Genomic DNA, 12,755 nt, shown 5'->3' on the forward strand with positions numbered 1-12,755 from the left:
CTCGGGGTCGAGCTCCTCTCGAACGGAGCGAGGCTACTGCGATTGATTTGGAAGGGATCGGGAGGAGGCTCACTGGTTGGGTGGAGAGATCAGGAGGGATCGATGGATTGGATCGATGGGGAAAACAAGGAAGGTGGCGGCGGCATGGGGATTGATGGATGGGACAGCTCCCCTAGGTTTTAGGGCTTAGTCTTTAAATAACAAGTGAATTTTTGGGTAGGGGTATTTGGTCCCTCCGATTAAATCGGACGGTCCTAGATAAATAGGTTAGGGAGACCAAACAAAGAAAACGGAGATATTTTGTAGATGTTTGGGGATGATCCGGACACGACGGTGACGACTGTTCGGGTCGGGTCCGGGACAACTTCTCGGACGCGCGCGCGAGGAGGGCCGCGTGCTGACGGGAGAGGTTAGGCTGGGCCTGGCGGTGAGATGTAGTGCAGAAGGCAATGGACTGAGAAGAGAGAAGAGAGAGACCTGGGGACTGTTTCCGGAGACCGAAAACGTCCGACGTTAGACCGGCTATAATGCCGCTATAGTTTAACGGTTGGGCTATCAAACGAACTCCGAATGTGATGAAACTTGGCAGGCGGCCTACCTACACTATAATAAGGCCACACGCCAACTTTCAACCCAATCCGAGAACATTTTCCGGCCACTTATAAAATAATATTTCGGACATGCCGCGGGCGCGTGCAAGGGTGTCTGGACTCAGAACGGACAACGGAAGGAACGAGGAGACCGGGACGGATGCAAGTTTTAAAATATGATGATGCAAAGCACATGATGACATGACAAGATGCAACACACAAGCAAATGACATGGCAACAGCAGCGAATAACTCGAAGGCACCTGGCACATCGGTCTTGGGGCGTTACAGCTCCCCACCTCGGCTGAAAGAATATCCGAGGACGGAAAGTAAACTGCCTTTAAAATTCGAGCACTCAAGGAGTCTGGTTCCTGAAGGATTCTCCGGGCCTGTTTTGCTAACAGGGCTAGGTTAAATATTTCCAAATCTCTGAAGCCAAGACCCCCTTTATATTTCGGCATTGTCATATCATCCCATGCCACCCATGCCGTCTTCCTTTCACCTGACTTACTTCCCCACCAGAACTTGCGGATAATAGACGTCAAGTGCGGACACCCGTGGTAATTTGAATATTGCCATCGAGTAGGTGGGAATTGCTTGCACAACTGATTTTATGAGCACTTCTTTCCCACTCCCCACTAAAGTTTTCTCGATCCATCCTTGCACCCTCTTCCATATACGGTCTTTTAGATAGCTAAAAACACCATTTTTGGAGTCCCCCATATCCGTAGGTAGCCCCAAATATTTTTCATTGAGTGTCTCATTATGCACCTCCAGAATTCCCTTGATCTCATTCCTTGCTGATTCCGGGCTGCCCTTACCAAAATACACCGTTGACTTGTCAACATTTATACGCTGTCCAGATGCTCCGCAATACCTATCCAGGACAGACTTGAGCGCCTCCACCTCATCATTCTTAGCTTTGCAAAAAAGTATACAATCATCAGCAAATAAAAGATGATGGACGGTTGGGGCTTGAGGTGCAATTGTTATCCCTTGAAGCACTCCCTCATTGCTGGCATGCTTGATCAAACAAGAAAGGCCTTCACCTGCCAGCAGAAACAGATAGGAAGAAATAGGACCCCCCCTGCCTTATTCCCCTTGATGGGATAAATTCTCTTGTTCGATTGCCATTGAAACGCAAAGAGAATGAAACAGACCGAACTCCTCTCATAACTGCACTCACAAAGGAGTCACACAAACCAATTTTCCGCATGATTGCCTCCAGATATACCCATTCCAACCTGCCATAAGCCTTTTGCATGTCTACTTTAATGGCACAATGAGAGTTCTTCTTACTCCTATTATTCTTCATATAGTGTAAGCACTCATAAGCTGCGATGACATTATCTCGCAGTAGGTACTAAGGCAATAAAATGGGAGATATGGATCATCCATTGAACCGGACCTCAGTTATTGTTTAGTGTGCTTTCAAATGGTTGTGTGAGTAAAATATTTGCATTGGATGCGAAAGTGCTGTTAAAATGGGAGATATGAATCATCCATTGAACCGTCCCTCTCACATAAGCTCGAGCAAACAGTAAACTCCAATAGAATAGTAAAAATTTCAATAAATTGTGGACTTTTTTGCCAGAAGTATTGATGTATTTCTACACGCGTGTAAATTTTCATGATGAAATCATATTCGTGCAAGTGTGGAAAAAAACAGTGCTCCAAAATGCTTCAAAAACACACTTTCTGGAGCAACAATTTTTTCCCACACCTCCATGAATGTGATTTCGTTGTGAAAATTTAGAAAAAACATCAATGTTTCTTGAAAAAAAACAGTTTTTTTAAAATGCTATTCTTATGAAATTTACCGCTCACTCGGGCTAGTAGCTCACAAACTCCATGTCGCATTGGATGAAACTAATCCTTATAGTTATACGAGGGGGTAATTTTTCACTCACGCATTCGTTCATTGGTTGCTAGAGAAGACGTACCGCATGACCTACCTAACCAACCAATCCAATCACGTCTTATTTATGCATTTCACCATGCTGCACTAGCAAGCTTGCGTTGGTTCGGAATGATTCATCGGGGGCGTGACGAGAAACCAGATCTCTTCCTCTTGTTACTGCTAGTCGTGTCATTGTCACTGGTGCTCGACGTCGTCGGAGAATCACCGCCGGCAGCAGGAGGAAAAGGAGGAGAGTCGACGGCGGCATGCGGCAGTAGCAGCTACAACTACCTCGGCGCGCTGCTGGGACTGATGATCCCGTGCAAGGCGGCGGTGGCGCCCTTCAGCCCGGCGCCGCCCACGGACGACTGCTGCTGGGCGGTGCGCGAGCTGGGGCAGCCCTGCCTCTGCCTGCTCCTTGCCGGCCCGCCCATCTCGGGCGCCGACCGCCGCATGCTCGCCCTCCTCCCCTCCATATGCGCCGCCGCCGACGACGACAGCGACCTGCGTCAGGATCTAGGCTCGTGCACTGCTACGTAGCACGGTTCTCCTTCTCCTTCACTTTGTGACACATATTCCTACTGGGCTACGGGACAAGCAAGCATTGACACGCGACTAGAAAGTTGATCTAACCCGAGCACCACTCGACTACTTGGGGCGTCCCTTTTTTTGTTACGTCCGCCTCCTGCTTGCTCCACTTTCGCTGCTTTTTATCTGCAAATTCAGTTAACTATTGTATCATGCTGGTGATGCAACTGCGCATTTGAAGCAAAGAGGCATGTTTCATGGCATGCACTAGATACGCAACCAACCTCAGATTACCAGCAGCTAGCTAATAACTATGTGCTACAGACTTTAGACGATTCAACCTCCTTCATTTCACACACTAATATACTCTCTCTGTTCACAAATATAAAATGTTTTGGATATTTTAATATGGGATACATACGGACTGAAATGAGTGAACAAACACACTAAAACGTGTCAATATGCCCCTCGGGTGTAATGGAGGGAGTAATTAATACGGTGCCGCAGTTATACGATGAAAAATCAAAATTTAGTGCTTACATACACGATATAATTCCATACAAAAACAAAATAAGATATGCCCCTCGGGTGTTAGCAAGGCTCTACCAGTCAGCTTGTAAGATATGCCCCTCGGGTGTTAGCAAGGCTCTGCCAGTCAGGTTGTAAGATTCCTAGTCCCAAATAGCTTTCTTCCCATCTACCACACACAAGAAATCTAGCATAGAGTTACCTCACAGCATGACCTTACCCGCAGGCATACCCCAACCACCAGGAAGTCCAAGAATTAAGGGCAGCTACCGAGCAAGCAAGCATGTGCCAAGTCATTCCAAACTTGCCCCCCTCAACTTCTCTGAGTAGATGTTCAAGCTAATATATAACCAGGCGCCAGCAGCTCCACTTGATCACCCCTCCCTCTTCTTTCCATTCAATCACATCATCGGTTGCCGCGCACACAGGGGCTCCTTGACTGCCTAACGTCATAGTCACCATCCTGGCCTGTATATAAAGCTCATATACATCTCCATCAGAAAGCCGGTCTGTTCATATGGATCCCAAGGTCGCTGTTGCTCTCACCCTGTCTCTCGTAGGCGGCTTAAGCACCTCCCTCGGTACGCATACATGCGTCTTCCTTCAGCCCTTCACTCCTGCTGTCTGTTCATACTATTATCATGCACAGTAGTATTCATCATTGGCATCAAGCGTTTCATTTGATGCATTGCCTTTGCAATTGTTTCCCTTCCAAAGCTGTAACTGGTAGTGTGGGTTTTCCATTTAGTTGCTCCAATCAAGATTCTTTTCTCGCAGTACATCTTAAGCACGAAATTGTACAAGGTCCATGGGGCATTCATATATATCCTGTGAGAATGTTATGTGGGCCGTTAGTATGGTAGTTTGTTCAAAGTGAAACATAATATTGAGTAATTAATCTTTTCAGTTTATACTTGGCATCTAACAGCTGAGAGAAAATAGACTGCTACTGTTACACCAAGAATGGGAAGAATTTGTGTACACATTACTTTCGATGAAGCACACATGAGCACAAGGATTACACGTCCTTACCTGTTGGTTCAGCACACCCGCTTCCACAGCAGAATCCACTCACTCATCGCCCAAATTCGTATCCCCCTCCATCTTTGCACTGTGTCCAACTCATCCTGCCAATCCTCGACACCAACTAGCCTTTAAGTGTAGGTTTAAGTTTTCAGGAAAAACACTCCAGCTTTTAAAACTGACGAGTGTTTAGTTAGTAAGCCTTTAAGTGTTAAGTTCGTAAGCAACGCAATATGATATAACCAGGATCTAACGTGAATAGAGGGCCCATAAGCTGATGCTTTACAGATACTATTATTGCTATAACTCAAGTGACAGCCAAAAGCAATTTTATTTCTCAATGGGAGCTTTCCCATAATTTATTTGGAAAGCGTTGGAATGATATAGACTAGGCAGAGATGAAAAGCAAGATGTTGTGCCTCTTGATATCTAGCATTTGCCTGCTACTTTTGCCAATGATACTTTATTGCTACTCATCAGGTGCACTACTGGCAATACTAAATCATGCCCCAAACAACAGAACACTCGGGATATTACAGGTGAAATGCTACAACAATTTACTTAACTCTGACCATAAGGTCACATCCAAAGAGCAGCATAGGTTTATTTATACACAAATCAACGTTTAACAATTGTTTTGACAACTCTTTTTAGGGATTTGCTACTGGGCTCATGTTGAGCATGTCCTTCTTTGACCTGGCTTATGATGCTGTTGATGCAATTGGTTTTCTGAAAGGCAACCTTTGGGTGAGCGTTTTAAGCAAGATGTTTTGCAAGGCATCTGTACCATTTCTTATCTTTTTCATCCTTGCTTTGCAGTTTTTTGCTGGGGCACTTCTATTTTCAGCAATTGCCGATATTTTCCCTGAGCCAGAATGCAGTCCACCGGATGAAAATGACAAACAAGTATAAATTCCCTCAACTTTGCTAACAGCCTTTTTCAGTCAGCATTTATCGAAAAAGTAACATAGGATTATTTCATTTGGGGAAGAAGACTGTTAACAGTACAGCACGGAAGGAACTTATGATGAGACACCGAAGAAGAGTCATCTTTAGTGTAATTGTCACCGCAGTTGGTAAGTCTGATGTACTTTGCTAGCTTCATATAAAATATTTTCTACTCAAACTATTTGCACATCCACGTTGATGCTTCTGAACCAAAGATAACTTATCAGCCATTCAATGTATGAATAATTGAATATATCCATGTGTGCTCAATCTTTCAAATGAAAAGTAGCATTGTACAGCATGAAGTAAGCAAAACTTGTAACATCAAGTACCAAAAATGCATCACAGTGTTTTCAACAACATGAGCCCGGAAAGAGAAAACATGCCCTTTAAGATATTATACAGAAATCCACATTTTCGTGATAGGTTCTTCAGATGATATTGTTATATGACTACACATAACACTTCAGTACTGAGCTCGAGCATATTGACTCCAAACAAACGTATGGGGCTTGTTCATACAAGACAGTGTGTAGAAATATTAGATTAAAGGATTCAGATTGAACACCTAAATACAATTTAAGATCATAGACATGATTTAACAAGTGATGCTGGCAGTAAAACTTCAGGACCTGTTCAGTGTTTAATAGAGTTATGACCAAAAATAGTTCTATTTCAACAGCACCTGTTGAACACCTAAAACTAATTCAATCTTGGCAGGTGATAGCAGCAGTAGTTTTCCATAAAGTACGCGATAGAAGAATAAATCTAAAATAAATCAAGCACATGAAATTAGAAAGTTCTCAAAATTATGTAGAACAATATATCATATACACAATGATATGCCCCTTTCCTACAAGTTTATAATTTTTAATGATCACATTCATGAACGAAGTTCTTATGTGAACAGTTGCTGGTGTGAGTTTGCAAAACTTCCCGGTGGGTACTGCAGCATTTCTCGGAACCGCAAAGGTATATATTTGAGAAAATACTAGTATATTATAGGCAGGCAGATCACATTTGACAGAATCAGTAAATTGCTTGTATATGTTATCCTTTGCCATTGAATTAATTTTTACGATAAATTTCAATTAATGTTATATATATTATTGACTGGTATTACCTCCGTCCCAAATTACTTGTCTTAGATTTGTCTAGATACGTATGTATCTAACACTAAAATGTGTCTAGATACATCCGTATCTAGACAAATCTAAGGCAAGTAATTCGGGACGGAGGGAGTATTCTTTTTATTGATTTATGTACCTGATAAATCGTATTGAAGTATTGAACACTCCATACTCTGTTTCATGGATAAGTACATTCTAGAAATATTAATATTTCAATCTACGGGTCATTTGTCTAAAAGTATTACATCTCCATTCGACATTCGTGCATGTTATAGTAGAATAGCATTTTTGCAGTTATTCTGGATGCATGTTTATTTTTAGCCCATAACACTGTCAACATATCAAATAAGTATGAGCAAGACACTGACTAATGGAGAATAGTAGTTTATGTTGTATATCCCATTAATCTTATCTACCTTTCAGGGATTCCGTGTTGGCCTTAACTTGGTTATTGCTATAGCTCTACACTACATCCCGGAGGTAATTAAATCTATAATGCTTTTAGATGGAATAGGGAATGGGTATGGAGCAGAAAATGTCATCTAAGTATCTAAAATGACTCTAAAGTCTAAACTATATCCATTTTGGTGGAAACTGGAAGTGGAACTTCCATTCCCAATCTCAATCAATCGCCAACATACAAAATTGGGACTTAGATACTTCCCACCTTTTTACGGTGCAAATGCATAGCAGATTCGAAGATACATAATAGTACAATACTATATTGGGTGAAGTTTTACACAACTGATTCTTGTGAAAAGTTGGTGTGTTTCTAATGACATAGCTAAGTTTACAAGACCAAAGAATCTGCTAATACTTGTAGCATTTTTCTGTTCATGTGCAGGGTATTGCTGTAGCTCTCCCTGCATATTTTGCCACTTGCAGGTACTGGCTAAAATTATTACACAATATGCATCATATATTTTACACTCTCCCCTTCAGGCCTTCACTATTAACTGTCCCTGGCTTGAGAAGTCTCAACTTCAAAATAACTATCCATCGAGGGGTAAATAGGTTAATGCAATAGTCCATTCTACACCGACTTTAATGTGCTCTGGAAGAGTAAAGTGCTTGTAGTATCTCATTTATTAGGGGTATGCATGGTCATTCCTCACCAACTTATTAGATATAGTGTTTTCTTGGTCTGTGTGAATGCTGGGTTGAGAAGACTTGCAGCTAAACAAGGAAGTACATATTTTAACATGACAGTGCTGATTCATATGTAGGCATATTTTATAAAAAACCTCACCTAAATGATCAGAAAATAGGCACAGCTTAGTTGGTTTAATTCACAAGGTTAGTCAAACTAATTATTACCTAAAGAAGCATATGATTTGTTTTATAATAAAAAAGCATATAATTGCTAAAATACATAAAATGTATAATAAATATTATAGTCACACTGATTTGGAAAGAAAATAAGCTTTGCTGTTTACAGTTTAATAATATTGTTATTTTGTGTCTATGATGCAGCAAATGGCAAGCGTTCAAACTAGCAACCCTTGCTGGTTTTGCGGAACCAATAGGTGTAATTATCATCGGTAGGTTGTCTTCGCTTATTCTATTACAAGTGACTTGTTCAAAGCAATTGAGTTTTCCCCACGAAGTAATGATGTACTGATCCATGTTACTATCTGATTGAGAAGCTCAGTCATTGAAAATGGATCTTGGTACATACTCCCTCCGTCCCATAATATAATATGTTATTACAATCAATATATGAGTACACTGGTTGTAATAACACCTTATATTATAGGACGGAGGGAGTAGATCATTAAAAAATGCTCTAATCAATGAGATGCAGAGCTTTATTAAACAGTGAACAACCAGTTGCGACTAATCTTTCTCTAGAACTTATCTTTATTACAAGCAGATTTTCCCCCCTTCAGTGAGTAACATCCTAGGTTGAGTTTGTGCACTTCATTTATATTTTCCTCTTTTGTATCTCAAACATGGCATATAAAATTGTGCTACTTGCAGCATACCTATTTCCGAGCAACTTAAATCCAGAAATATTGGAAGGTCTACTTGGATTAGGTAATGAGTAAAGAACAGTTCAAAAATGTTAATAAGTTTTGCTAAGTAACATAATATTTATTCAAATTTTCCATTTTGTACAGTGGGAGGAGTAATGGCATTTCTGACACTGTATGAGATGCTACCATTAGCAATTGAATACGCTGGACGCAAGGATGCTGTGAAAGCTGTATTCGTTGGCATGGCTTTTATGTCCATGAGGTGCGTTAAACTCATATGATATGCAATGCAATTCAAATTACATAAGGCAATTATCTTTTATGTGCGTGAGGTGTGTGTATATTCATCTTTCCAAGGGTTATGCATGTCAGCTTGTAGCCAGAATTGGCCAAATTTGACTACAAGACTACAGCCAAATCTACCTCCCAATTTGGTCACACAAGATTTTTTCCACAAATTGCATTTGGCCCAACAAAGAACTAGATGGTGGCCAGATTCTGAAAGTTATCCAAAAAATAAGTAGTAGACACAGAACAGTAAACACACTTTGGTGAATATTATCAAAACTTTGGAGACAATCTTTAGGAGATCCTAGTTATAAACTAAAGCAGTTTTATAACACTTGCTTACATATAACTTTCCATGCATCATGCAACTAACTTATTGTAAGTCTGAGACATCAAACAAGTACAGATTTACTTTAATCCATTTCTAGTTTGTAATACTTTGGCTAACATAAAAATATCATGTCTACCAGCATTAACTATATGTTGATCTTTGATTAATCCCCAAGTGCTAGCAACAAGATTATGTCCAATACTTCTGTAGCTAGCAACATTAAATAGTCAAAAGTCAAAACTAATAATGAGAACATCTAAGTATTACATCGGCTCAATGTATCATGTACATATTCATAATAAGTCAGGGGGGACCCTCTCTATATTATTTTTAGAGCCTCTCTGGAAGGCAATATTCTAGAAACACAGGAATGGGAAGCACATAGCACCGAAATGTCATGATTTTGGAACCAAAACATAGGAATTTGCACAGATGATGTTTGCATACTCCACAGGAAGTAAACAGGAATCAAAAAAGAGAGAAGGTGCATGCAAGACACAAAGGAAAATTACATGAGGTTTAACCTCCTGTTAGGACTTAAGAATCCTATGCAAATGAGGTGAAGGAAAGGAATCCACAGGAATTTTGGTGGTCTTATTATTTGATCCAAAAAGTTGTGTCCGTATGTAGGCATATTGCACAAATTCCAAACGGTTGAAATCCAAAAGGTCCCTTATTGCACAAATTCCAAACAGTTGAAATCCTATTAAGATCTTTCAATTCAGTGAGGGCTTCATAGTAGGGAATGCTATGCAAGATGGAAGTAATGCATAAACTTACTATATTGAATATGTTAGCAGTTTGTGTCCGTATGTCAGAACTTGAAAATCACAAAGGTCTTGTATGAAAATTTGTATCTTCATATTTTTTTATAACTTAACGAATTCTAGTACAATATATAACTATCTAAAAAGATTTCGGAACACCTTTTGCTCAGGACTCGTTACATATATTTATGCCCCCAAAAGAAACAACTGCTTCACACAAATTTAAGGGACCACATTAGTGATATACAGAAGAAAACTCAGAAACATGTAGTGATATAAGATCATAATTTGACAAAGAATTGATGCAAAGGGCATAATTTGGTAACATTATCTAACAATGCACTGATACATAAATTGACGTACCAGTACCATTTATAACAGTTGCATTTTCCCTCACATCAGTGCAAATATGTTTGGAAATGTCTCCTGATGTGCAATAAAACTTCAATTGGCAGCTTGTACTTCCTGGAAGTTAGTCTTCCAAAGGAGATGAGCGCTTAAAGTTTCAGTCTAACCCAATAAGTGATATGGGCAAATGCATCATGGACTTACAACAAGGTATACTACTTTTCCTTGACATTACTATTGTGCTATTTATTAAGAAATAAATTTCACTGTCCCTATTCCTTTAAACTTAGTTTCCAAATTACTAGTAGAAATGAATAGTTGAACCTGCAAGTGACACCAAATTCCATTTCTTCATGTATGAAAATAAAGCATCATAAATCGTCAATAGTCGTGCCATGTATCTACTACAATGTTCCATTCTAAATAACTATGGATGTGCAGAGACATAACAATCCTTGAGGTATCATGGAAACCTAATAACTAGGGAAGGTGCATTTTAGCTGCGAATGATCCTCAGCAACCCTCCACTCAAGTAATCAGTCATGCACTTGTCTAAAATGAGTCCCTAACAGTCGCAATTAATTACAATAGAAATCGCATGTATCAACTTAATTGCTTAGTGTGTTCTTTTTACACATATAGATACACTGGACCTAAGTGATCACTGAGAAACGGAAGATGGGTAAATATTTGGAAAATCATATTTTAAGTGAACTATACTTTTGCAAACGATAAACATAACTTCTGTGAAGAAAATATACAAGACCGAAGAATTGGTTAGGAGAAACAAGTTTGGCCATCTTACCTTAGTATTTCATTCATGGAACTGGCAAGACAGCATGACCTCTGCAGCATCACATTTCTGTATTTTCTACAGGTGCTGATTGGAAGGATGTGTATACAATTACATTCCATGATATGTTCTTCTCCAATCTATTACAATGACTTTCAAATCTAGGCCCTCATCAATGACCTCCAGTTGCAGGGCTACCGTAGCTGCAAGAAAATTAGAACTCTCAAACTCTGACAATGTACATAACAAATAAAACTGTACTTACTGGAAGGGAGAAATAAAAGGACTCGTATGATGTAAATAATAAAAAGGAAAATTATGAGATGAACAATTGATCTCCATTTGTTACCAAAGTGAATTGTATCTCGTGTGCTCCAACACGTATGCTTCAAAGTTTACTTTATGCAAAGGTTAAACCCAGTGACTTGCTATCAGCTGTTGACATATTGTTTTGGTAAGAGATAACATATGGATTTAGGCCAAACTCATGAGATCCAGAGCATTTTTTTACAGATAATGGAGGCCTTTATTACCCTCAGCCTCTTCATCATAGATGCATATAGACTTATTACATCGTTTATTAAATAGTCGCCACCAACCATACCGCACCAAAAGCAGGGAGAGACAAAAACATCAAAACAATCCATTGGAAGTATGTTGGAAGGCTGTACCTCGAGAACTTGAATATAGTATATTGTAGGCAATTTTACACTAGTGGGCTATTGGTAAGTTTACAGAAACTCTAAAGGCGAGCTTCGGTTTGGATCTAATTGATTTTAGCGGAAGTTAAAGCTAAAATAAACTTAGCCAGCAAGAGTAAAGCGGTTCCAAAATATTTCATGGACACAAGCAGGGATCAGGACAGTCTAAGGCTCTTTTATTGGTTTTCTTTTTTTTTTCTCCGTTTAGCTTTTCCCTCACCTCCATCCTCTCTAAGAATTAACATCAATGTCTTATTACGAAAAGCATATAATCAATCTCTTTCAGTGTGTTATCATAATCCCAGTTGGTTGGTTCTCTAAACTATGAAGCTTGGAAGCTTGGTACAAGTAATTTGATTTCCAGAACTATCTTGGTTTCCACATTAGGCTCAATGACCAACTTGATTGAACAAAAATATTACGATTGAGTATTGACCAACATTTGAAAGTTTAGGGTAATAGGAAATCTCTAGAATGCCAAGCAGCAAAATGGTAGATGGCATCGCAGGGACTTTCAAGTGCTACAACAGGCTGGAATGGCCCTTCCTTGTTGAAGTATTGGCAAGATCGCGTAAAATAAGAAGATGGATGAGTTATATTCGTTCAATGTTTACTAACTACTGGCTCTGCAATATACGAAACCTTGAGAAAGTATATGCTTGAGCCTTCAGATATTGCAGGGAATCAGCAAGAACAGAACTTGCGCACAATTGAACTTGAGATCAACCCCATGGATTAGCAGATAAACACACAAGCTTGGTGCACCCCAACATGGTGTTTTCTTCTGTTCCTTTTATTTAACTCGATGCAAAAATACTCCAGCGTTTAAAATGGCCTCATACCAGCCAAATTATAGGTGGCACACTGCCAGGGCCTTAAGCCCAACTTGAGCCCTTGAAGGACTT

At 39.8% G+C, this 12,755-nt stretch overlaps 2 protein-coding genes across 2 annotated transcripts; both read left to right on the forward strand.

Annotated features, from left to right (window-relative positions):
- The first annotated feature begins 2,154 nt into the window (after nt 1-2,154).
- On the forward strand, nt 2,155-3,633 carry LOC125521771 (Bifunctional inhibitor/lipid-transfer protein/seed storage 2S albumin superfamily protein). Its single transcript, XM_048686835.2, has one exon. It carries the CDS (start codon nt 2,619-2,621, stop codon nt 3,027-3,029), a length of 411 nt encoding a protein of 136 aa, XP_048542792.1. The 5' UTR covers nt 2,155-2,618; the 3' UTR covers nt 3,030-3,633.
- A 298-nt stretch (nt 3,634-3,931) lies between these two features.
- On the forward strand, nt 3,932-11,502 carry LOC125521770 (zinc transporter ZTP29). The gene is made up of 13 exons (XM_048686834.2): nt 3,932-4,126; nt 5,049-5,107; nt 5,223-5,315; nt 5,388-5,474; nt 5,563-5,644; nt 6,427-6,488; nt 7,070-7,126; nt 7,491-7,531; nt 8,120-8,187; nt 8,627-8,683; nt 8,767-8,884; nt 10,464-10,566; nt 11,234-11,502. Exons 1-12 carry the CDS (start codon nt 4,063-4,065, stop codon nt 10,507-10,509), a joined length of 834 nt encoding a protein of 277 aa, XP_048542791.2. The 5' UTR covers nt 3,932-4,062; the 3' UTR covers nt 10,510-10,566; nt 11,234-11,502.
- Nucleotides 11,503-12,755: the final 1,253 nt, after the last annotated feature.

The sequence above is a fragment of the Triticum urartu genome, chromosome 7A, assembly GCF_056163025.1.
Source record: "Triticum urartu cultivar PI428250 chromosome 7A, HENAU_Tu73, whole genome shotgun sequence".
Taxonomy (NCBI): Eukaryota; Viridiplantae; Streptophyta; class Magnoliopsida; order Poales; family Poaceae; genus Triticum; species Triticum urartu.

Excerpts from the sequence above, each read along its gene's own strand:
- LOC125521771 (XM_048686835.2), top strand. The coding sequence starts at position 2,619 with ATGATTCATCGGGGGCGTGACGAGAAACCAGATCTCTTCCTCTTGTTA.
- LOC125521770 (XM_048686834.2), top strand. The coding sequence starts at position 4,063 with ATGGATCCCAAGGTCGCTGTTGCTCTCACCCTGTCTCTCGTAGGCGGC. Across the intron at positions 7,127-7,490 it reads CTCTACACTACATCCCGGAG|GGTATTGCTGTAGCTCTCCC; the intron begins GTAATTAAATCT and ends GTTCATGTGCAG. Across the intron at positions 8,885-10,463 it reads ATGGCTTTTATGTCCATGAG|CTTGTACTTCCTGGAAGTTA; the intron begins GTGCGTTAAACT and ends TTCAATTGGCAG.